The sequence below is a fragment of the Barbus barbus genome (assembly GCF_936440315.1).
Source record: "Barbus barbus genome assembly, chromosome: 31".
NCBI lineage: Eukaryota > Metazoa > Chordata > Actinopteri > Cypriniformes > Cyprinidae > Barbus > Barbus barbus.
In genome coordinates, this window is record NC_136759.1 from 21,944,334 (window position 1) to 21,971,911 (window position 27,578).

General features: G+C 38.9%; 1 protein-coding gene across 1 annotated transcript in view; it reads left to right on the plus strand.

Annotated features, from left to right (window-relative positions):
* LOC306851490 (prostacyclin receptor-like) overlaps nucleotides 1-18,515 on the plus strand; it is a 41,901-nt gene extending 23,386 nt beyond the window's left edge. Inside the window, exons 3-4 of the mRNA XM_079387768.1 lie at nucleotides 15,932-17,850; nucleotides 17,973-18,515. Of these exons, the coding sequence (XP_079243894.1) occupies nucleotides 15,932-16,210 (279 nt within the window). The 3' untranslated portion in view covers nucleotides 16,211-17,850; nucleotides 17,973-18,515. The remainder of the gene's footprint in view (nucleotides 1-15,931; nucleotides 17,851-17,972) is intronic.
* Nucleotides 18,516-27,578: the final 9,063 nt, after the last annotated feature.

A 27,578-nucleotide genomic window follows, 5' to 3' on the forward strand; every position in this document is an offset into this window, starting at 1 on the left:
TCAGTGCCGACGTGAGATGTGTAAAAAGAGAAAGTAAAACTAAGTAAAAAAAGAAAGTTGAAGCAAAATCAAAAAGTGGAGCGACCCTAACGGCGTCCGAACACAGCGGCGCCATCTTGGTTTGTGTCTGATAACTGAATATGCTGGAGTTTGTTTTTGGATGAGCTAGGATAATTTTTCTTGGAAACCCTTCCAAACAACATGTGGTGATGTAGGGGCTGTTTGACCATTTTTTTTAAAAAAGGTTTTCTGACCATGAAACTCCATTTTCATTTTCTGCAATTCTCCAGCTGTGGTCGTTGGAGAGTCTTTAGCCACTCAAACTCTCCTCCTCACCGTGCATTAGGGCGATATACAGTGCCCTCCATAGGTATTGGAACAGTAAAGACAAAATTGCTCTGTTGGCTGTGGAGTCAAGACATTTGCAAATATGATTAAAAGATGAATATGAGACAAAACTACAGAATGTCACATTTTATTGTTAGCCGTTTTACCAAATAAAAAGAACAGCGCTTTTAGAGTTCATCTCACTCATTGATGTGAGCATAAGTATTGGGACAGTTGAACATAAGGCAGATATAAAAGATTAAAAGCTATTATTTAGTTGCGCACAATCACAGCAGTGAGTCTGTGACCCATAGACATCACCAGACTCTTGGTCTCATCCTTTGAAATGCTTTTCCCAGCCTTTAATGCAGCCAATTGTTGCTTGTTTTTGGGAGTTTCTGCCTTTACTCTCCTCTCCAGCTGGTGAAATTCATGTTCAATTGGATTTAAATCTGGAGATTGACTTGGGCAATCTAAGACTTTCCATTTCTTTGCTCTTATAAATTCCTTGACTGGACTGGCAGGGTGTTTTGGGTCATTGTCCTGATGCAATATGAAGCACTTCCCAATGCATCTGGTGGCATTTTCTTGAATATTGGTAGGCAAGATGGTTTTGTACCCTTCCAAATTCATTCTGCTACTGTCATCATACATTAAGTCATCAGTAAAGTTGAGAGGGCCTGTTCCAGAGACAGCCATGCATGCCCATGCCATGACACCACCTCCACCATGCTTTACAGATGAGGCTGTATGCTTGGGATCATTGCAGTTCCCTTTTTTCTCCACATTTTAGCTTTCCCATCACTTAGATAAAGCTTCATCAAAGGTTCACCTTTGTCTCATCGGTCCATAAACACAGTTTCAAAACTCTTTTGGCTCACCTTTGTGCTTTTTTGCAAACTCTAATCTTGCCTTTCTATTTTTGGTGCTGGTCAGAGGTTTGTATCTTGCTGTGTAGCATCTGTAATTCTGTGTCAAAGTCTCCTGAGGACAGTAGATTGTCAGAGCATCACCCCAGCTTTCTGGAAGTTGTTGGTGATTTTACAAACATGTCTTTTAGGACTCATTTTCACAGCTTTTATGATTTGTCTGTCATCAACTACTGTTGTTTTCTCAGCCGATCAGGTAGTTGCTGGTTGCTGGTGTTGCTGGTGGTTTCCAAACTCTTGATTTCTCCATGCCCTTTGTTTTTGCTACAGCTCTAACTGACTTCCTCTTTTCTTTTAGCATCCAAATTGCTTGCTTTTCTCTCAAAGTCAGCTCCCTCGTCTTCATCCTGGTTTGTGTGTGTCATCATCGAATGCAAGATTCAGAATACAGAAGAAATGGATATAACTGATGCGACACATTCCCTGCTTTTAATATCTGAAGAATTAATGCAACAGGACCCAGCTGATCACTTAGAAAGACCTGTGAGGCAACTGCTCCAATACTTATGCTCACATCAGATAGAGGGATGAAACTCTAAAAGTGCTGAACTTCTTAGCTGGTAAAACATCTATGTGTTGAATCACCCAGTAATAAAATGTGACATTCTGTAGTTTTGTCTCATATTCATCTTTTAATCATATTTGTAAATGTCTTGACTCCACAGCCAACAGAGCAATTTTGTCTTTACTGTTCCAATACTTTTGGAGGGCACTGTAGACACACATCCTCTTTCAGGCAGTTTCGTAACATTTTATGTTGATCGGAAATTCTTAATTATTGCCCTGTTGGTGGAAATGGGAATTTTCACTGCTCTAGCTCTTTTCTTAAAGCCACTTCACTAATTTGTGAAGCTCAATTATCTTTTGCTGCACATCAGAAATATATTATTTGGCTTTTCTCATTGTGATGGACGATTAAGGGAATTTATATTGCTGTGAAACAGAAAGCCATGGCTGGATAATTTCATGTTCATAATCACCCTAGAGTGCTCAAAATTGTGAATATGAATGGGAATATACTTCAGAGATATTTTACTCATAAGAATTTCTAGGGGTACCAATAATTGTGTCCAACGTGTATTTGAGAAAAACATTTATTTCATGAGATTTTCCCCCATTTTCAATTGTTTTAGTTCAATGAAAGGCTGGATTTTTGTAATTTAAAAAAATATATATATATCAAAAGGATTAATAATGCAGGTTTATTTTTAGACCCTTCTTTGATCATATTTACCAAGGGTGCCAATAATTCTGACCACAACTGTAATTTGTGCATCGCTTGATAAATATCAGAAAGTCACAAACTATGCAAGCCTGTTTCTGGAATGTGAATTCATGCCATTACGTTATCAGCTGTCAGCTGAAGGAGGCTGCGGAACCGTTTATGCAGCGACTCGTTTGGACGATGACCAAAAGGTATCAGTTTTCACTCGGAAAAAGGGACTTTGGCGTGTATATGCTATGCGATGGGTAGGATTAGGGTTGTGGGGTAGATGCGTATCATATGTACGCAAAAACTGCATATCATATGCATGCCAACAAATTTGGTATCATATGCACGTGAAAACTGTGTTTTATGTGATTTTATTTCTCATAATTCCAACTTCATTTCTCATAATTGCCACTTTGTTTTTGATAATTGCAATTTATTTGCAATATTTCAGAAAGTGACATTTATCTCACAGTGTGCCTTTAAATCTTGCAGTTTGACTATATTTTGCAGTACAACTTTACTCGTACATTAATTGCGACTTTATATCTCTGAATGTTACTTTAAATCCTGAAATGTAAATTTCTTGCAATATAACCTTATTTCTTGAATTTGCGACTTTTTCTCGTAATTATGATTTTTTTTCACAACTGAAACTTTTTATCTCACAGTTTCACTAATTCTCTGTTTTAACTCTGAGGTAGAAATGGGTTTCCCCCCTTTTTGGCTTCTTATCTTTGAAGATGTTGTCTTGTCAAAACCACAGATCTGGAGCAGTCTATTCACTTATGTTACATTAAAAGGTCTGCATTTAAAGACCTCTCAAGGTTTAAGAACAAAGAAACCACATGAAAATTTGTGTTTGGGTACATGCTAATGCGTAATGTTGATCCAAAAACCACGTTCATGGTCGAAGTTTGTTTATTGTCTCAAGGTGAACTGTCAATCAGAGAACGTGGTGTTCTGAAGATCATGTTATGAGGTTTTCCTCATCTTTTCCAGCCTTCTTCTCTAATATTTCACAGATCACATTAAAGCCCCTACAGTTCAATCTGCTTACACTAATGACTCAGAAGTGCTGGTTTGTTTATTCAACATTTCCATCCTCTAATTCTTGTTTTCTGGAGATAATTTCTCGATTGACACTTTGCCTAATTGGAGTCTTATGTGTAAAAAGTTCAGCTGACCTTTGAATTCAATCTCCTAATGCGTCTGAGGTTCATCTACACTTAAACGGAAAACATTAATGGTTCTCAGTGCAGCATTTTATTTCTCAGAAGTATTAAATAGTCTGGTTTTATGCAAATTAGTAAAAAAGCTCGTTCCAGTTCATCAGTCATCGCTAACAATTTGAAATATATGAGTTTTTTCTTCCAAAGTGACTTCAAGATGTTTTTCTTTTTATTAATTCACCTCTTGCCACATCTGATGACTTCTTTTAGAAATGTAGTAAGAAAACATTAATACTGATATAAATGACGCACTTTAGCTGTTGAGAGTTTTAATTAAAACAACAGTTTACAGCCCTGAAATTGTCATTTCAACACAAATGTTGTGAACAATTGACCATCCTTGTTTATTCTGAGCACTTCAAATTGCTTGCAGTGAAACAGACTCACCCTGACACAGAAATAGAAATGGATTTCACTTTTGTAATGGTGCCAGGAAAGGCTTGTATGTACCATGTGGACTGACAAAAAAGTGAAGGAACAAAAGAGAAGAAGGCAAAATTGCGCAAGGAGTCATAGACAGGGAGGGTTGTGAAATGAATGGTCGTCCCTTTCTTCTATTTTTAAGTGGTCGAACAGGCCTGGGAGGATATGAGACTATGCCACGTTCCTGTTTTGCCGATGGCTGTTGTTGAGGTTTGCACGTGGCCATTCATCCACCTTCATTTGTGTCAGTATTACCTGAATTCTCTCATGATTCTGCAGTAAATATCTTTTAAATAATTTAATTCCTTTATAGCTAATTATCAAGAACAGAAAAGCTTAATGTGTTACCGACTTGCTGTTATTTAAGGAACTGTGAGATGCATACAGTAGGTTTAGCTGTTATTGTATTTCATATTGAACATGTGAAAGGTCAAATGACTTGTAAAATGTTCTTTGTGCATAAATGGTGCAGCATGGGGCTTGTGCACTTCCAGGCAGTTAACACTTACACAGAAACTTCTGGTTTAAGTGATATTGACTTGTCTCTTGTTACTGCTGCATGCCGTTTCGTTATGACCAAGGCTTTTCAGGAAAAGATGTAATACTGAAGCAAAATAAGTGCAGTCACCTTTGCACCGTCTTTAAATATCGAGGCAGAGAGTCTCAAGGGCCAAAAATCAAACTTGATTGATGGCTGGGGGCCGAAAATAGATGCTGCATTGTATCCAATTATATTATTATTAGAATTCTCTAGAATTCAAAAACAAAACAAAAAATGTTAAGGCAAAAGATAAATTAGAAATGAAAATTTGGCATGGTGGGTCAAACCAAAGGTCATCGTTGGGCCAACTTTGGCATGCAGGCCTTGGTTTGGACACCTTGGTGGTTGGGATTAATATTTTGGAGTATCTATTTACGCTAAGCCTTGTCGGCAGAGGCTATTTACACTAACTCAGCCCACCAACGTGTGATTGGGCTGGTGAACACTACAAAAGATGGCTGTCAAAAAACTCCAGTGGTGTAGATGGCAAAGCGCATGCCATAGGCTTTTTGATGCGATCGATCTCGAATCGAAGTTCGAATCCGCCTTTTGCCAAACTTTTTTTTCTCCCTTTTAAATCTAATTTCACTTGGAAATTGCATTTATTTTCAATAAAACTTCGAAAAGTTGAAAATAAAGTACCGGATAGGGTTAAGGTAGGTGTAGGGAGGTCCAAATAAGGTGGCATCCATTTAATAATTTGAATTACAATCATAATTTACACTCAATATGTTATTATTGCATGCTGTTTTAGAATGGACTACAATACTGAGGTGCAGATAATTGCTACTATTTGCAATAAGAAAATACTGCTATTTTAACAGTGTAAATAGCATCAATCGCTAAGAAAATACGCTATTTTCACTTGCCTCTATCACTGTTTACAAATAGCCGCAGCCTTAATATTTTCATCAAATAATAATAACAAAGTTTTTATATATTTATTTCCAAATGTGATGATGCCATGCAAAGAACCCCCTTCCTAAATCTAAATACATCTATATATTTTCATTAATACATTTTCATGTGTGAAGAAAGAAAAAGAGATAAATAAATATTTAAAGATTTTATTTCCAGGAAATATTTACTTAAGTTGACAGCAAGCGTACTTTCTACTCACTATGAAAATTATATTAGATGTATAGCATTCAACCTATTCACGGAATAGCGGAAAAATAACAGCAATAATATTGAAGTAAAATGTTAATGAAAAAAATTATTGTAAACATGTATACAGTATAATATTATATAATTTATGTATGTTTTTGTTATGTTAATTTCTTAAGTTGAAATGATGAACTTTGGCAGCCCTAATTTTTTTTTTAATTATTATAATTTTTTTTTTTTTTTTAATTTTCATTAAAAATTTCAGCAGCCCCCCCAAACACCTCTTTGTTTTGTCCCCTTTGCACCCCTGGTGATCATCTGTCCCAAATATGAGAAGAATTTATGACATTATTTAAATTCTCAGACTGTATATGCAATAATGATGTATATATGCATCCATATAAGCATGGCATACCTGTTTTTCATTGTGTTGTCAGGTTTGCTGCTGACACATTTTTAATGACTCAGAGAGTAGAAGGGAAAGTACACAGATGACAGTAGTTCGTTGAAGAAGAGAGTGGAGGGGAATTATGATATCTAATGCGCATGATGGAAAAACACTCCACAGAGCTGGGCGGGCTGATGGATGACTCTGGAAGTGGTGATGGAGAGCTCTGTGTTTTTATATGGAGGGGTAAAACCCTGAGGTGTTTTAGGGTTATCTTTGGCAATCCCAATAAGCAAAGCATTCTTACTCAGAAATTCATAGTTCATTTGTCAAGATATGTCTGCTCTAGCAATGCTCACACTTTCAGAACTACTCATTTGCACTTGAAATGCTAACACTTCAAAAGGACTGCAAGTTCACAAGTCCATAGGTGAGAGACAAGCCATGTAGTTGTTTAAAGTAGGTCATAAATATATGAAAACAGGAAATAATCACTTGTGGGAGTTTCTTGGGTTGTTTCAGAGAAACGAGCGGATTCATTTCTGTCTTGAGAACAGTTAAGATGAGGTCAGACTCCTGTGTTTAAAATGATCTAGTCTTTTTAATAAACTGCTTGTTGGAAATTATTCTTCCTTTACAGTCTGTGCAGTTCTGTTCACTTTCTGTACTTTCTAAATTTGCATGGCAAATACCTAAAACGTACTCGGTTACTATCGTAACCTCGGTTCCCTGAGATACGGAACGAGTACTGCGTCTTGCTAAAGACCCTATGGGAAAAAGCCTTTTTTCTCCTTTACTGAAGCCTTATTCAATCACGCAGTGAAACTGCACGATCATTGGTTCGTGCAGTGTGTTAAAAACGAACCAATGTGTCGGCAGCGGAGCTGCACGAGCCTATGGCGACGGAGCCCGCCAGATCCCGCCAGAATGGGCGGGGTTATCTGGCTATATAATCGGCCGTCTGGCCATAGGATCCTCAGGTTTACTTCGACTGAAGCGACGACTGAGTCGTGCAGCTACCTGGCACGGCAAAGTACGCAGTACTCGTTCCGTATCTCAGGGAACCGAGGTTACGATAGTAACCGAGTACGTTCCCTATCGATACTCCACTCGTACTGCGTCTTGCTAAAGACGCTATGGGAACACAATTCAATCACGCCGTGCTATGGTAGAGGAACGACTGTGTAAAATACCTCCATAAGCATTCCATGCTCAGAGGGAAGTAAAATAGTATACTCGGGCTAAAGCGAGCTGAGCTCGTAGGGGTCACGCTCGGCCCGGGTCATTCCATGCATTCCTCGCATACTCAGCACTTTCAGGGCTGAGATATGCAAGGAACCCATCAGAGAGCTTGAGTGCCCGTGCAGTCAAGAGTTCTCCGTTAGGGTTGTTCCCACAACGTAAGTCATACTCATCTAAGCAGATAGGACCCTGGCCTGCAAGGCCGGTACATCCAGCTTATAAAACCTTGCAAATGTGGACGGCGAGGCCCAGCCGGCCGCCGCACAAATGTCTGTAATAGACACACTGCTAGACCAGGCCCGTGACGAGGCAATGCCTCTAGTCAAATGGGCTCGTACTCCAATGGGGCATTGAAGGCCCAAGGAAGAGTAAGCCAGCGTAACGGCATCCACTATCCACTTAGAGAGTCTCTGCTTCGTGACGGAAGCCCTTTGGCGCGGTTACCGAAGCTAACAAAGAGCTGTTCCGTGCGCCTGAAGGAGGCGGAACGCTCAAAGTAGATCCGTAGGGCTCTAACATGGCATCACAAAATTAACTCCCGGTCATCCTCGGAGGGAGGAAGCGCGGAGAGTTTGATGACCTGAGCTCTGAACGGAGTGGAAAGTACCTTAGGTACGTATCCATGCCTTGGTTTTAGGACGACCTTGGAGTCGTTTGGCCCAAATTCCAGGCAGGCGGGGCTCACGGAGAGCGCCTGCAGGTCTCCTACTCGCTTGACTGACGCTAGTGCTAGTAGCAGAGCAGTCTTCAGCGACAGTGACCAAAGGTTCGTGGACTGGAGCGGCTCAAAAAGGAGGGCCCCTCAGGGCCCTCAGCACAGTGGGTAAGTCCCATGTAGGGACAGTAAGGGGCCGAGGCGGATTCAGCCTCTTGGCACCCCTTAGAAAACGGACGATAGCATTGTCCCTGCCCACTGATTGGCCTGCAATAGGGGCGTGAAAGGCCGCTATTGCCGATACGAACACTCCGAGTGTGGAGGGAGAGCGTCCTTTATCCGGCAGTTCCTGCAGGAAGGACAGAATCACCGCCAACTCAGATGTAGGGGGGGTCCTCACCGCGGTTTAGACACCATTTGGAGAAAACCGCCCATTTAAGGGCATAGAGACGTCTCGTAGACGGGGCTCTAGCCTCAGAAATGGTATTTAGCACTCGCTCTGGGAGGCTGGTAGGCTCCCGTTGAGCGGCCAGAGGTGAAGCGCCCACAGTTTGGGAAGAGGGTGCCACAAACCATTCACCTGAGAGAGGAGATCTCGTCTCAGGGGCACGGACCAGGGGGCTGCGGTTAGCAGCTGGGTCAGCTCTGACATCCAAGGCTGGTTCTCCCACAGGGGGGCCACCAACAAGACCTTGTGTCGTTGTTCCCTGATTCGCCTGATGACCTGAGGAATCAGAGCGATCGGAGGGTATGCATAAAGGAGGAGGTTGGGCCAGTCGTGGGCCAACGCGTCCTTGACCTTCGAATAATAGGCTGGGCAGTGAGAGTTGTCTTTGGAGGCGAAAAGGTCTACTTCGGCCTTGCCAAAGATTCTCCAGATCATTCGAACCGTCTGCGGATGGAGCATCCACTCTTCTGAAGGGACGTTGCTCCGTGATAGCATATCCGCTCCTCGGTTCAATCTGCCCGGCAAATTTGCTGCTCTCAGCGAGCGCAAGTTGAGCTGAGCCCACTCCAGAAGTCGCTCTACCATAAGGAAGAGGCGCTTCGAGGAGAGACCTCCCTGGTGATTTACGTAGGACACCACTGACATGTTGTCTGAGCGGATCAGCAAATGTCGTCCCTTTAGCTCTGGCAGGAAAAACTGGCAGGCTCGACACACTGCTAGCATTTCTAAGCAGTTGATGTGGCGGTTCTGCTCCGCCTTCGACCAAAGGTCGGTTTGCCTTCGCACAGCGCCCCCAACCCATGTTGGAGGCGTCTGTTGTGACAACTTTCCTGCTGCAGACCATCCCTATGGTCACACCCTTTCTGAACCATCGTGGGTTCTTCCAGGGGACCAGGGCTGTTACACAGGCCTGGCTCACCCTGATATGTAGGTGATCATGTCGCCATGCGTGGGGCGGAACCCGTGGTTTCAACCAGCGCTGAAGGGGCCGCATGCGAAGCAGGCCCAACTGTAGCTCCGGCGATGCTGTGGCCATGAGGCCCAGCATCCTCTGAAACGCTTTGACGGGGCGAGCGGTGCCGCTCTGGAAGGAGGCTGCGAGCTTTTAAATGGCCAGAGCGCGTTCCGGCGCTAGCACAGCTCTCATCTGAGCTGAGTCCAAAACTGTTCCCAGAAACGACACCCGTCGGCTGGGAAACAGCGCGCTCTTGGCAAAATTGACCCTGAGCCCCAGGCATTCTAGGTGGCTGAGGAGGAGGGCTCTGTGTGAGAGTAGTTGTACCTCTGACTGGGCCAGAATGAGCCAGTCGTCGAGGTAATTGAGAATGCGGATTCCCATCTGCCTGAGAGGGGAAAGAGCTGCGTCCATGCACTTCGTAAAAGTGCGTGGGGCCAGGGACAGTCCAAAGGAAAGGACCGTGTACTGATAAGCCACTCCCTCAAAGGCGAATCTCAAGAATCGTCTGTGATGGGGGGGCTATCTGGACGTGAAAGTATGCGTCTTTCAGGTCCAGGGAACAGAACCAGTCCTCTGAGCGAATTTGCGAGAGGATCTGCTTCAGTGTGATCATCCTGAACGACCTCCTCACGAGGGCGCGATTCAGGTGTCTGAGATCGAGGATGGGCCGGAGGCCGCCATCCTTCTTGGGAACGAGGAAGTAACGGCTGTAAAAGCCTGATTCGCTCTGAGCTGGAGGAACCATTTCTATGGCTCCTTTTTTCAACAGCATCATCATTTCTGAACGTAGAACGTGAGCGTTCTAGCCGTCTACAGAAGAGGAGACCACGCCGCTGAAGCGCGGGGGTCTGCGAGCGAATTGGAGTGAGTAACCTCGTTCTATTATCCGTATAACCCATTCTGACACTCCGGGGATGGCCCTCCAGGCCTTGGCCCGCGTGGCAAGGGGCTGGATAAACTCGAGTGGCAGGCCGCCTAGCGGGGACCTGAAGCTCGTGATAAGAGGGAGAGGAATGTGCTCCCTTTTAAAAATGTTTGTGTTTTATTTCCTTGCTATAACAGCGATCAGTTGTGTGGGCGCTTTTTGAAAGGGCCCAATGTTCACAACAGTATTTACCACAAACTCATTGCCATCGGCACCCGGAGCTAAACGGGGTGTTTGGAGGCATGACAGAGGCCATTTGGGCCGTGGGCACAGCCCAGAAGCGTCAGGAGTCTGAAGCTGTCAGTTATAATCATAGTGACAACTTGCTTTCGATCTGCCTAAAAGGATCAACCACTCTTAGAAGAGGGGTATTAATTACCATTGTGTAAACACACCAGCAGATCAAAAGTGCTGCGCGCATCCTCTCAGATCCGCTCGTAGCGGACGAGGGGAGGGGCCATCTTCACTGAAGAAGGCGAGCCGAGATCAAAGAGTGAAACGCGGGGCTGCCCTGGCGTAAATTCACTCAAGCTTGATCGCTCGAACCCTGGAGCTTGCAGTTTCTTCCCCGAGATAACTGGGAGAGTAGAAACACTAGAGCAGGGGAGGCGTGGCCACCTTCATTGAAGAAAGGGACCGTGAGCGCGGCAGGGACAGACTGAAGCTTTCATAATGAAAGTAGCGCTGGCAGATCAAAGAGCTGCAAGAGGCGCTAATACTTAGTGTAAACACACTGGTAGATCAAAGACTGTATGCAGAGTGAAAAACGCGGGGCTATGCCGGCGCGAAAAATCACTCAAGCCTTTTTTTTTTTTTTTTTTTTATATCCGTCTCCTTCTCCGAGGTGACTGGGAGAAGAGAAACGCGAGAGTCGGGGCCGCCCAGTGCAGCATGTTACAATGTGCACAGAAGGATTGAGCCACTCAATGTAATGAGGCGCGCTAATCCACACGCGCTGGCAGATCAAAGCACTGTATGCAGAGTGAAACACACGGGGCTATGCCGGCGCGAAAAATCACTCAAGCCTGAACGCCCAGCCATGCGATTTTACCGTCTTTTTCTCCGAGGTGACTGGGAGAAAATAAACGTGAGTGGGTGGCCGCCCAGCGCAGCATTTTACAATGCGCGCAGAAGGATTGAGCCACTCAATGTAATGAGGCGCGCTAATCCACACGCGCTGGCAGATCAAAGCGCTGTATGCAGAGTGAAACACACGGGGCTATGCCGGCGCGAAAAATCACTCAAACCTGATTGCTCAGCCTCACTCGCTGTTCCTGTCTCCGAGGTGACTGGGAGAAGAGAAGGGGGGGAGTTCGGTCCCACTTTATATTAGGTGGCCTTAACTACTATGTACTTACATAAAAAAATAAGTACAATGTACTTATTGTGGTCATATTGTATTGCGTATTGTATTGTATTGTGTAAAACACATTTGCTGCTATTGAGGTGGGATACGGGCAAGGTTATGGACAGGTTTGGTGGTATGGGTAGGTTTAAGGGTGGGTTACGGTGTAAGGGATTGGTCAACAGTGTAAATATAAATGTAATTACAGAAATTAATTACAGATGTAATTACATATAGGTATTTTAAAAAATATAAGTACAATGTAAAAACACGCATGTACACAATAAGTGCATTGTACCAAATGATTAATTGAAATGTAAGTACATAGTAGTTAAGGCCACCTAATATAAAGTGGGACCTGAAGTTCTTCTAAACAAATTAACCACTACTGGTCACATATAATTTGCATGCTCCCAGCCACAGTTTTGTCCAAATAAATTACCTTTGGAGAGCAAATTGCCACTGTGTGTGTGAAAAGTTTAGGTGTTAAATCCAAAAGGTCGCCATGATTTGCGACCTACTGGAGCGAGTATCACAGTGCTAGAGGACCATATGAGGTCCTATCGACATGTAGGGGAATGTTGCGGGGTGTGTTTGCTGTGGTGTTTTGACAACGAGTGATGCTGACGAGTGATGACAACCAGAGCTGGTGGTACCGGGTGGCAATTTATGTGACCGAAGATGTGAAAACCTACCGTGAATTGTTTGACACATCAGTGACAGGGTCATTAAAATCACTCATGGCTTACTAATATGTTTTATACCATAATCGCTGGATGAAACGGCACAAAGAGCAATGTGCTGATCTATCAAGGATTTTTGGCTCCCTCAGCATCCAGGACACTTTGTACTTCAGCGTATCAGGTGTCAGTGTTGAGTCTCAACGCATCTGTGATGATGGAATATAAACGATGACATGATCACAGCTCTGCAGTTGTAGACCATGATGAAGATTTCTTCCAAACACAAAGCACAGTAGCCGTTCTTGCCAGTAGAGAAACTATGCAGGTCTTCCCAGATCTGTTTGTCTCCTGTATCTTGGCTCAGATATGATGTCTGTTAAGAATTTAGGGCTTTTTACACTTGAAACGATCAACTCAGTGTCATTATGAAAGTAGGGATGCACCTATATTAAAACAATACTGAATAATTATTTTCATGTTATGGCCGAAAAAAAAGTAAGTTCATTTGTTTTCCCATTTATCGACTGACCCCATGTTGAGAGAAATTGAGAGTGAGGTGCAGAAGCACTTCTTTCATCCTGAAGCTTATTCCAAAAAACATAACTTTTAGTTTTTGTATTAAAAAATTAATAACCAAGTCCAGCCCAGGTGACAAAAAATAATACAAAACTAAAGTAATGCATAACTTTACTAGTAAAGCAATATTTTAATGCATTGCTTTGCATTAATTTTATAAAGTAACTTTCTGCTATCTGCTCTGCTCTCTAGATAGATCATAGATAGACTTTTTTGTTGTTGTTTTTTTTATAACTTTAAGACCTTATTTCCTTAGCGTTAAACAAGGTCTTAACCCAGGGTTAAGTGTCACAGGTGTTACCTGAAAAAACAAAACAATCAGCACAAGATTGCCCCAACAAAATGCATCCAGTTTTTCATACAAAGCTGCCAACGTTAGGAGATTCAGTCTCATCTGGCTCTATATTAAAGCTCTGAAGCGAGATGTTGTCTCAGTAAGGGGAAGGCAGCATCTGGACCTTAAATATTAGCTGATATTTTAGCGTCTCTAATCTTGGTATTTTATCAGTACCAAAGCCACATATGGAAAATGCAATTAACTGCCAAGTTATCATTTGCTATCAATCTCTTGGCAAGAAAAGAGCAACAAAGTGTTCAGAAGGCTAGCAACCATTTACAATCACACAAGAGTTGGAGCATCTAAACATGATTTTCCTGGCATTGATGGTTGACGCTTGTGTTTAAAATTCAATTTTATTGGCTAAACATTGTTGCTAGCCTATAACAGTAATAATTTGTTCTATTGGACATTTGCAGATTATGTCAAATAAAACAATCAGTCCTGATTATGTCCTGTCAGTCTAAAGGCAGTGGGAAAATCATTCAACGAAGACTTCTTTTGGCAGAGTTACAGCATGAAAACAATATAATTTCAATTCAGAATAAATTATACAACAAAAGTGAATAATGTGACAATACTAGACTATTAAGCCACTTCTTTTCAGCTGATCTTCATAATGAAGTAATTGAGTTTTAGAGAACTGTTTTAGAACAAATGTACATTTAATCATTTTAAAATGTAGTAGTAGTAGTAGTAGTAGTAATAGTACTAATAATACTAGTAATAATTTATTAAATAATAATGCATTTCAGTTGTGCAATTAATCAGTTTAAAGTTTTAAAAAAAGGTGGCAGAAAAAAGGCAAAACCCTCAAACAGCCAGTACTGGTATCTGCAGATGTTGTTCTGCTTTCAGTAGCTATAATGATGAAAAATCTATTCATGGCATTTCCATAATGAAGGTGCATACATAGTATGTGACGAGTATCCATTAAATTTAGGGTAATCTGATTTAACAGCAACTCTCTTGAAGAACATGTCAGATTTGAGGAAATGGCTCATTTTTGGAAATGTACAAAACAGGTTTTGTGCCAAAAGTCTGACGACTGCTGTTTAGCATTTGATAGACGATCTTTATACATCCTACGCAGCAATTAAAATCAGAGCTGGTGAAATGGTGGGAATTGGATCTCTTGAGAACAGTGAAATGGGATGCTCCACATCTGCTGTGTTTCCTCTCATCTACAGCAATAGTGTTGGATTGTAAGATTTAGTCCAAACACTCACGACCTATACCAGTAGACGTGTTTTTCCAGAACACAGCCTTAATCATAAAACAAATCTGCTGAATATGTATTGCAGGAAATGTGGAACTGATAATAACACAGTCATTCAAAGAAAGAGTTCTGCAGGGATGTTGTGCCATTCCTCGTGGTTTCAGTGAAAACTTGTTTTGTCTTGAAATTGTGTACTTTTGACCACTTCCAGAAAATACTACAAACCATATTACAAAAAAAAACAATATGTTTTCTACATCTACTTCTTGAAATCATGTGGTTGTTATTCCTAGGTGAAAAACAAGTGTACTTCCATAATATACTTAGTGATTTATTTTTGCGCATTAATTTTGTACTTAATATACAAAATATTATTCTTTAGTACTTCTTAAGATAAACTTAAGATCATCTAAGTGTACTCAACTGTGCTATTTTGAGACACCATGCATATGAACTAAAATGCACTTGTAGCACACTTGAACCAGCTTTCATACACTAGTACACTCAAGTGGTAACTAAATACATTTTTTTAAATGCAGATACAGTGGGGATCGAAAGTTTGGGCACCCCTTGCAGAATCTGTGAAAATGTGGATAATTTTACCAAAATAAGAGAGATCATACAAAATGCATGTTATTTTTTATTTAGTACTGTCCTGAGTAAGATATTTTCCATAAAAGATGTTTACATATAGTCCACAAGACAAAAAAAGCTGAAATTCCTGGAAGACAAATGAAGTACAATTTAACTTTTAGTTTTCACCCCCGGCTCTTAATGCATCGTGTTTCCTTCAGGAGCATCAGTGAATGTTTGAACCTTTTTTAATTGTTGTGTTTGAGTCCCTCAATCATCCTCAGTGTGAAAATGTGGATCTCAAAATCATACAGTCACTGCTGGAAAGGGTTAAAATATGCAAAAGATGCTGGAAAACTGAAGATTCTGCAGGACCTGGAGGATTTTTCTGAAGAACAGTGCTCAGTTTAACTGTTCAGAACAAACAAGGGACTCATGAACAACCATCACAAAACAAAAAAAACAGTCGTAGATCATCCAGGTAACCACACACAGTATTATGAACCAAGGGTTCCCAAACTTTTGAATGTGGTTATTTTAATAATTTCAGCTATTTTTTTGTCTTGTGGACTATATGTAAACATCTTTTATGGAAAATATCTTACTCAGGACAGCACTAAATAAAAAATAACATGCATTGTATATGATCTCTCTTATTTTGTTAAAATTATCCACATTTTCACAGATTCTGCAAGGGGTTCCCAAACTTTCGCATGCCACTGTATAGTATGTTAAAAGTGCACTTGAAATCATGTGGTTGTTATTCCCAGGTTTATCTCCCAATGTTCTAATCGCTTTTTCTCTCCTCCTCAGATCTGTGGCTTTGTGAACGCTATTAGCCCGGTTGGGAATGATCAGCAGAACCTAATGGCTTTCCGCTTCTCTGCATTTAACCCCATCTTGGACCCCTGGATCTTCATCATCTTCCGTAAGGCGGTCTTCCACCACATCCAGGCATTCTTCCGCTGCTGCTTCCCCAGAGACTCAGTGAAGGCCACAGCTCAAAATTCCCTGTCCTTCCCCATGGAGCCTGGAGATCCCAAACACAGCTCCAGCATCCAAACTAAGATCTACTGCAGCCTTCCCCAGTGAGGCCTTGATGAGCAATGATGCACTTATGATGACGTGCAATGAGATATAACAAGACGATGAGACTTAGAAGCCTGGAATGAATGTATCTAGTGGTACTTAGAACCAAATATAAAAGCATGGATGTTTCCTCTTTATTGGCGATGGAGGGGAAATATTTTGTAAATATGTGAACTGATGCCCATCACTAAACAGACTCTTTCGTGCATGTAAACCACAGAATTAGTTGAGCAAAGATGTGAAGCAAAGTTGACAAATGAACAGAATGTAAAGACAAAAAACCGCCAATGTCCATTTGGGGAAATGGCACATACCACAAGTGTACCAATACATCATGAACTATGAGAAGATGAAGTTGAACACCAACTTGCTCAGTAATAGACTAATGGAAGGGGAAGCCTTGATAATTTATAGCAGAGCCACTGGATATATTTGCAAAAGTTAATAACGACATGCAACCAAGATATAGGGTGGAAAACACTTAGCAAATATCACTTTAACGCTTTAAAGTTTAACATTCTTCTAAAAACGGCACACTTTTATGCAAACCCAAACTGCAGTGTCAAGGGTGTACGGTGTGAAAAAATATGTGCTGGAATGTTACAGCTGTTTTTAGTTGAGGACAACCGAATCACATTGTTTGTCTCATTAAATATTCATACAGTTTTCATAATCTGAAGGAAGCAGTTAAAGCATCAAACAGTGAAGGCAGTTGCATTAACTCATGAAGAAACATTTTCACAGAAGTTATTCATTGTTGTTAATTCACATTTCAGAAAATTAAACGACATGTACAGTTTAAAACAATTCAGAATTAATTCAACAAAGTGAGAAACAAAGTTTAAGATAAGGTATTTTAAATTAAAAAATTACATTTCACTTATTTCATAGACGTATGCAAGAATAGCTCGTTTAATTTAACTGTAATAATTTAATGTAAATAACAAAAACAAATGACTGTAAGATTGCATCACAACCAGGTGTGATTTTAATGAATAGTTGTGTCGTACAGGAGTTTGGACCAATAAGATTGCACTGTGGGCGGGGCTTCCCAGCCAACAAAATAGAAATCAAGCGATCAGCTTGATTGGAACAAAATGTTACGTGCAAGAGATGGCTTTTATCTCTAGATGCTTTAGCATGTCATATCTATTACTATACGGTGTTAGAGGAAAGACGTATGTATAGTGTAAATATACATTCGACCATACAGTATGTATTTCAGCTGATGTATACAGTGTAAACTATCCTAACAATGCATGTCTGCTTTCATAGCAACTGATATCACCCTAAATGTTTCATTGAAAAACATGGATATCTGTCTTTAAAATAGTTACGGTAAGGTGTATAATTACTGTAAACATTTATATACCCTGTTTGAAGCTATCTGCAGCCAAAACTGCCACTATAGTACATTGGTCTGTTATAAAACATACCAAAAAGGACAGTTTCATTATATGCTTTACTAAGGTCATTCTCAGGAAACACTAAAAAGTGGTACTTTTTTAAACCTAATCACAGTACTTGTGATACAGTACAGTAATAACTGAATATATTCTGTAGTATTGCTCAGTTTTGTTGTGCCTTGAATTAAATCATACAGGAAAAAAAGTAATAACCACCACAATTCTTCTTTTATTTCAGCACTGTTACAAAGAAAATGTTTCAGGGTTGAAGTGCAATATTCATAATAATAGCCTTAGCTTGGCTAGCAATGCTAATAATATTAATATTATTAGTAATATTTTCTTTCTGTAAACAACAGACAAATCAGAAAATATTCTCAGAAAATATATAAAGCATTTTAGAAAACTACATATTTTAATTTTAATAAAAGCAAAACATTTGATTGTTGAATGGGAACATTCAAGTTCATATAGTTTTATGGTAAAATCTAAGAAATAATATTAATAACTCCAGTATCCTGTTATATGATCACATTTATCACACAAACGACAGTGTTTTTTTCTGAGAATGACCTATTAACAGTCTGTATAGTGTTCAGGTGGATCGGTAAGTTTAACTAACTAAACTAAATAATTAACGGGTCATACAGCATTGATGTAGACCGTGTAACAGGTTTGACAAAGTCTGTAGAGTGGCAGTTTAAATTCATTTCCTCACCAAGTTTGATATGTGTGCAGTGTCTGAATGCATGATGTGAATCTGATGCCTATCTATTGTGATATGATATTGTGTGTTTTAATATTTCTTTGCACAGTGTTGTACAGTACACTGGGTTTGTTCATACAGTGCTGACTCAAGCTAGAAACAATGGCGCCGTAGTAAAGAACACAACACCCTGTCCAAACAAACATGCATCTTTGTCTGTTTCTTCAGGCATGCAATTTGGATAATCTATATACCATTTTATAAAACAATATAAATTGCACAATTTTGGATTTCGAAGTGAGGTTAAGAGAGAAATGAAACACAACCTTCAATAGAAGCACTTCTGTGGTTTCACAACACATGAACAATACTGAAATGTCCAAATAAACCAGAACTGATCCTACAGTATTAGCTTAGTCCTCGGTCATTTTAGACTGGAAAAAATAAATGTTTCAAATTTTTAAAAAGCGCTACTTTATCGGAATGGTATGAAACTTGGTGACTTTTATGGCAGTCGCTATGTGAGCACAAAAAAATTGTGGACTTGATACCAAAAAGCTAAATGGCCGTAAAAATAAAAATAGTCACACTTGTGTTTTTCGCCATTGGAAATGAATGGGAAATACGCAAAAATATGAAAATACAAATAATTTTTTGTGAGTACAATCTACAAATCATTCACGATGCAGAAAAAGAGTGCACAGCAATAAAGGGGTGACACCATGAATGAGTGTGACTGTAACAAAGCATGTTTCTGCAAATGCATGAAATAAAATCAATAATTCGGGCAAAAATGCAGTCAAAACACAGACACCAAGTAAGGGGTTAAACACTAAAACATCAAGAGTACAAAACAGATACACACACACACTCAAACACGCACGACACACTATTATACACACACAAATGAACTAGTGTGGCTGTAACAATATGGCAAAATTGAGCCAGAAGACTCAAATAAGAAGTTGAAATCAGATTTATTAATCTCTGATAAAGCTTTCCTGTTCATTTTTGTTACATTTTTTGTTGAATTTTGAAGTTATGTGTAACAAAATGCTCTTTGTTCAGGTTTGACTGTAGTAAAATTAATGCAAAAACTAACATTTCAAACAAAAAATTTCAAACAAAAATCTAAACCTTTACAAAAAGTTGTCTTTGAGAATGCCTAAATATATATCCAGATCAACAACTTAATAAAAATAAGTCTTTATGCCTAAAAACCACTATCGAGTATATAAGCATTTTATATAGAGCTATATAGGAATCTAGTGGCTAAACCATGGAATTGCAGATGTTTTTCTCTTTTTACTCCAACCAGATGGCACTAACTGACTTCCAAAATTGTTTTTTAAAGGCATTGTCTCTATTTTAACATGAAATGCTGCCATAATTGAAAAGTAATATCAAAATCTTTTTTTATTATTATTTTCAAAGGAAAATATTGATCATAATTATTGCATAAATATTCATTAGTACCATGAAATTCTCTCAAAATACAAACTAAAATAAAAAATATTATGGAACAAAAATATATTACATTGATTTTACTGAAAATATAAAAAAAAAGAGAATTGAATTGGCTCAACTGTGGTGTTGTATGTAGTCAGTTTTACAGTTGATTTGTGAATTTCCATGAATGGAATCCAGTCGTTTGAATAGAATTCCACATGATCATATATTTCATGTGAGGGTAAAATATTTACCCATTCAGATTTTGCAAACCGTTTCGAGTTCATTATTGAAAACAGACAAGGGATTAACAACAATGGACCATTTTGCCAAAATGTAGCTAATGTGAGCAATGTCACATGAATCATATCACAGGGCGATCAAATTATGCTATTCTGATTAACGATTAGGGTAAACGTAACTATTAAGCTCACCAAAATCTACATTGAGACATTTTTAGTGCACAAGATATTGGTTTCAGTACAAAAAGTTAAGTTAAAATAAAAATCTCTCACACAAAAATATTTAATTCTATTTTAAATTCAAAAAGTCTGGCTGTGCTTAATGGGTACATTTTTGTACCCTTTAAGCACACCACTGTTCCCATTAAGCTCACATCATGTTTTATTACAAATTATTGCTTATTTTAAGGAACATTTTTAAAGAATAATTGTAAAAATATATTTTTTGAAAGGTACAAAGTCAATCACAAAAAAAACAACAACACTAAAATCAAGCAACAAGCATTCAAGTCGATCACTTATATATTCATAGTGAAGTGTCATTTAAGCACATTGCAACATCTAGACTAGTTCACGTTCAGCTAAGTGACATTCAAAAATAAAATAAAACAAACCAATAAAACATTTCATTCATGGAGATGAACACAGAAACTAGCCTCATTATGAAACCTCTTTTTAAACGGATGTCAACTTATCTATAGTCTCTTAAGGCTGGAATACACTACATGATTTTTGCACCGATTTTCCACAGATTTACAGTCTGGAGAAGTTGATGCTAGTTGCCAAAGATCAGAGCCAGTCTGCAGATTTGATTTGACAGATTCCATAGCAAATCGATTAACTTAACTTAAAAGTGACAACCATCAGTTAATATTTAAAGTCTATTTATGAAGTATTTACATAGACGTTCGTGAAATAGCTTAAAGAGAGCACACTAAGCTTAATGGTAGCAACAACAGTTTTTAATAAATTTAATGCAATATTTATTAAAATGATAATAGTCTAGGTCATGTATTAAGTTCATTATACAGTGCCATCCAAAAGTATTGGAACAGTAAAGACAAAATTGCTCTGTTGGCTGTGGAGTCAAGACATTTACAAATCTGATTAAAAGATGAATATGAGACAAAACTACAGAATGTCACATTTTATTATTGGGTGATTCAACACACAGATGTTTTACCAGCTAAGAAGTTCAGCACTTTTAGAGTTTCATCCCTCTATCTGATGTGAGCATAAGTATTGGAGCAGTTGCCTCACAGGTCTTTCTAAGTGATCAGCTGGGTGCTGTTGCATTAATTCTTCAGATATTAAAAGCAGGGAATGTGTCGTATCAGTTATATCCATTACTTCTGTATTCTGAATCTTGCATTCGATGATGACACACAAACCAGGATGAAGATGAGGGAGCTGACTTTGAGAGAAAATAAAGCAATTTAGATGCTAAAAGAAAAGAGGAAGTCAGTTAGAGCTGTAGCAAAAATAAAGGGCATGGAGAAATCAAGAGTTTGGAAACCACCAGCAACCAACAACAACCAGCAACTACCTGATCGGCTGAGAAAACAACAGTAGTTGATGACAGACAAATCATAAAAGCTGTGAAAATGAATCCTAAAAGACGTGTCTGTAAAATCACCAACAACTTCCAGAAAGCTGGGGTGATGCTCTGACAATCTACTGTCCTCAGGAGACTTTGACACAGAATTACAGATGCTACACAGCAAGATGCAAACCTCTGACCAGCACCAAAAATAGAAAGGCAAGATTAGAGTTTGCAAAAAAGCACAAAGGTGAGCCGGAAGAGTTTTGGAACTGTGTTTATGGATCGATGAGACAAAGATGAACCTTTATCTAAGTGATGGGAAAGCAAAAATGTGGAGAAAAAAGGGGACTGCAATGATCCCAAGCATACAGCCTCATCTGTAAAGCATGGTGGTGGTGGGGTCATGGCATGGGCATGCATGGCTGTCTCTGGAACAGGCCCTCTCAACTTTACTGATGACTTAATGTATGATGACAGTAGCAGAATGAATTTGGAAGGGTACAAAACCATCTTGCCTACCAATATTCAAGAAAATGCCACCAGATTAAGTCGTGACGTATTGTCAAGTATGGTGACCCATACTCGAAATTGGTGCTCTGCGTTTAACCCATCCAAGTGCACACACACAGCAGTGAGTAGTGAACAAATGCACACACACACACACACCGTGAACACACACCCGGAGCAGTGGGCAGCCATGCTGCAGCGCCCGGGGAGCAGTTGGGGGTTCGGTGCCTTGCTCAAGGGCACCTCAGTCGTGGTATTGAGGGTGGAGAGAGCGCTGGACATTCCCTCCCCCCACCTACAATTCCTGCCGGCCGGGGGCTCGAACTCGCAACCTTTCGATTACGAGTCCGACTCTCTAACCATTAGGCCACGACTTCCCCATTAATTTGGAAGTGCTTCATATTGCATCAGGACAATGACCCAAAACACCCTGCCAGTTCAGTCAAGGAATTTATAAGGGCAAAGAAATGGAAAGTCTTAGATTGCCCAAGTCAATCTCCAGATTTAAATCCGATTGAACATGAATTTCACCAGCTGCAGAGGAGAGTAAAGGCAGAAACTCCCCAAAACAAGCAACAAGTGGCTGCATTAAAGGCTGGGGGAAGTATTTCAAAGGATGAGACCAAGAGTCTGGTAATGTCTATGGGTCACAGACTCACTGCTGTGATTGTGACCAAGAGATCTGCAACTAAATAATAGCTTTTAATCTTTTATATCTGCCTTATGTTCAACTGTCTATCTCAGAGTGTAATGATCCGATTGACTTGAAATGATAGGAGGTATATAGTAACAAACATATCAATTGGTTAAGACATCAAGTAGGATAATAAATAATTTTGTTTATTTTTATAATCTGATCTCAAAAATGGAAGTGTGTTGAATGGGTACGTGAGCTTAATAGGTACGTTTACCCTACTAATGCACCAGAGAATCGCTCACAATAAATAGCGTCACTTTTGATTGCATCACACTGACTTTAACCTTTTTTCAAATCTCTCTGTTGATAATAAACTTGCATACATAATGGTTTCATAATGTGAATGAGTGTCATAGGCATTGTGTGTTTATGAGAGCAAATGTATGTTTGCTCTGTGCTGTTGATCTAGGCTATTGTAATGCTGCAACGCTTCAGTTAGTGTATAAAGCGTGACAGATGTGGGCCGCTGTCCTGCGTTTGCAGTCCCTCTCTGTAATGAATGGGCACTCCAGTACGACTCTCAACAGACGGCCTGTTGTTAATACTCATTCATTTGAAGAAGCGGCTCAGATGTCATTAAGTACTTTACAATCAACTAGCAATGAATTAAAGTTAATGGAAGTTGAGCTAAGAAACATAACACTATGTAATCTACATAATCACGAACTGATCTTTCAGGCAAACCTGGTAACATTACACATTTACAATTTTTCTCAGTCACTTTGGGACATTTCTCAGATCACAGCTGAAATTCTCAAAACTACTTATTCATCTAGTCGTGTGTGCACATCATAAAAGCAATTTCTTGTTCTCTTGAACAAATTGCCAATGCTTTAGTACATTCATGCAACTGATTATGTACATTTGTATGCCATTTCCTACATTATCAACTGCTTATGTAATGTTCATCCAGTTCTCTAAAATATCTCAGAGATGAATGTCATGAGGCTTCTTTGGAAAACATATATTGACAGAGCATAATTTCTGAGAACAGGAGAACAAAAAGGAAATGAACAGGGGGACAAAGAGTAGGTAAGGTTGTGATGCAAAACAGAGGAAGAGGCAGAAGATGCCAAGGACGTAGGAACATTTCTGATGAAACAAGGGCCATAATTGTGGACAATGTCCTTAATTATGACCATACATTGGCTGAGGTGAGTCAAAAAGTAGAGCTCATTGCTGGGAGAACATCTGTGACCTCATGTGCACTCCTGTAATACTGTATACTTACTGTAATGCTTAAATATTACAGTAGTCCATATACATTGTACATTATACAGTAAATATACATTATACAGAAACATACAATACTGTAATGAGTGTATAGATGGATAGATCTTAGACACTTAATGTGTTAATTTGTACTGTTTAAACTGATATATGCCATACCGAAAAATTGCAGGTCTGTGAATTTTCAATCATTGTCATAAAAACCATAGCTGGGTAAATTACTTACAAATTGTAGTCCGTTACTGATTCCAAATTACATAACGAAAATTGTAGTTAGTAACAATCTATTATTAAATTCCACATTTCATATAGTCAGATTATTTTTGGATTACTTTGGACCTAAATTGCTCATCACATTGATTTAAATAGTATAATCGTGTGAAAGTGAGTGAAGTGATATACGGCCAAGTATGGTGACCCATACTCAGAATTTGTGCTCTGCATTTAACCCATCCACAGCAGTGAACACACACACACACCGTGAACACACACCCGGAGCAGCCATTTATGCTGCGGCGCCCGGGGAGCAGTTGGGGGTTCGGTGCCTTGCTCAAGGGCACCTCAGTCGTGGTATTGAGGGTGGAGAGAGCGCTGTACATTCACTCCCCCCACCTACAATCCCTGCCGGCCCGAGACTCGAACCCGCAACCTTTGGATTACGAGTCCGACTCTCTAACCATTAGGCCACGACTTCCCCAATAATCTTGTTGATTATTGATATAAAAATGCAATAAAGTGCATTAACTGCATGTCATGTGACCATTAACCAACATCAGAGAAGAGTGAACATTATTGCCTTAAAATCTCAAGGGTACAAGTTTACAAATCCCTCCATTACATGTAAATAAAGAATAACGTGAATTTGTGCATGTTAATGTGATTAAAAGTCTTCCAAAGACATAGTAACACACGATTAAATAACACACTGAATGAAAATTCTAATAAAAATTAATGTTCATCAGTAGTTGAAGCAATGTTAAAATGCTGAGAAAACACGCCATAAAATTGAAATGATGTGTAAATCTAGAGGTCAAATGTGTGTAGCCACCTGACTAGTGACTGGTCTTTGTGTGAATGATGATCTTTAGATGATCTTAAGTTTATCAGAAGTACAAAAGGATCATTTTTAGTACATCAAGTACAAAATTAGTGTGTATAAATAGAGCACTTTAAGTACATTATGGAAGTGTACTTGTTTTCACCTGGGATTTTAGAAATGAGTATTTAAAAGATGGAAAAAAAGGAATTGGGGAGAATCAATAAATTATAAATAAAATTATTGCTATTGTGAATAATATGTAATCATGTAATCGATAAAAAAGTACCTAGTCTGATTCCGAGTATTTTAAAATTTCATTTAACCTAAATACAAGTACTTAATTTTTGGGAATTTGATTATGTAATCCAGATTACTAGCCATAGTTTACATAAGGAAATGATGACAGATTACATTGTTATATCCACAACAGGGCTATTATGACTATGATATTATCTTGTTTGTGAATAGAGACAGAAGGACTGGTCCTTTTGATACGTTGACTGACACAAATACTTTTAAAAGATGAATTAATGATTTTGAGCAAGATACAGTAATCCATTGTTTTCTGCTGTTCGTACGAATAGTTTTGACAAATTCACTTAAGATACTGGTTAGCAAATGTTAAGGATGATTATACAATTTAATAAAGCAAGTGTAAATGTAGAAACATTCATGTCCTTACACCCGAAAGATTCAGAAAAGTGAGCCTTGGTAGCAGAAAACAAATCTGATTATACGTAATAAGAGAAATTATGGGAAGTATGTTATTTGTAACTCTGGAATTAAAGCATGGTAATTGCAGTTTTTTAGGATGCAGTGATTCATTAACCTTTTTTCCAGTTACAGCTAGCATGAAAGCATTGTACTAAATTTGAGTCCCTACAACTTCAAGAACACATCTGTTCACAATTATAATATATATACATATATATTATATACATATATAATATATACACACACACACATACATATACATCAAAATAAGCACAATGTACTTATTGTGTTCATGTATCGCAAAACACTCTTGCTGCTACTGAGGTGGATTACGGGTAAGGTTATGGACCGTGGGGTTATTTTAAGGTGTCCTTGTTACAGTGTAATTATACGTTTAAGTACTGAGTAATATTAATTAACTGCATGTACTTACTACATGGTTAGGTTTAGGATTAGGGTTTGGCTTAGGGTTACTTGCATGTAATTATGCATAATTTGTTGGCATTATAATAGTAAGTACATGTAACGTGTAATGAGAACACCTTAAAATAAAGTGTTACCAGGGCAGGTTTGGCGGTATGGGTAGGTTTAAGGGTGGTTTAAGGTGTAAGGTGTAAGGTGTTTAAGGAATGGGTCAAAAGTGTAACTATAAATGTTATCATAGAAATTAATTACATGACAGTATTTTTTAGAAATATAAGTACAATGTAAAGACATTTAAACAAAACGTGCATTGTATCAAATGGATAATGTAAGCACATATTAGTTAAGGCCACATAATATAAAGTGGGACTGGAATTGTTTTAAAGTCCATAGAGTATTTAAAACAATTACATCAGAAGTGACTGTAATTAAATTACAGAAAAATCAAGTAATCCCTTACTTTTTCCAAGGAAAAAGTTATTTAAATACATGTATTACTTGTAATGCATTACACCCAACACTGGTTAAATAGTCTCATAATGTTTCTGGGCAATGCAATTTAGGAGTGAAATACACTGAAGACAACAAAAACCACTTTTAAAGTGTAGAAAAATGCATGCCAGATTAGTTTGAGGATAGGGAACTTGAATTTGGGTGGGAAAACAGCACAATACAGGTCGGTCATTTGCAATAAATCCAAGTAAACGTACATAAAGCAAATGTCATATTTTCATGTCATATTTCCTGAAATGACAGCATACCCCATGCAGTGGCCTTTAGATTAATCCGAAAAATCTAACTAAGATATAGCAGTTTTCCAAACTCTAAAACAGTTGTTGGATATTCTCGTTCCCCATAACGACTGCTGCATAATCTTCATAATATTTGCATGATATCATGATGCCACAGATTTAGTATTTGACAATTTCCTGTTAGTTCACGGAGATGAAAGAATGTGATTTAATGTATTATTTTAGCAATAATATTATTACATTTTTATTTTTTATTTATTGCACAAGTATAGGATCACATAAAGGAATACAGATGTGGAAACCACTGATTCCAATGCTGAAATGAGTCAAATATTTTTGGATATCTATCTCATATTCTCAGCATTATTATGCATACCAGATTTTAACCCACTAACCCAAAGGTTAAAATCACACATGATCCTATTGTGTTCAGTATTTTCAGTATTGCATCATTTTCAGTTTCCCACAGAAAAAGGGAGCGATGAGTCTGACATTAAACAGGGATTTATGATTATGTAGAATTGCATGTTTGATTGGAAGTGAGATGCTATTTGACGTCAGGCACACAGCAGATGTGTGGCCTTTTATAGAGTCATGAATCAAACTCTGTTAACATTTCAACAGCAGTGACAGCAGTCGGAATTTACGGTCTCATTTGTGTAT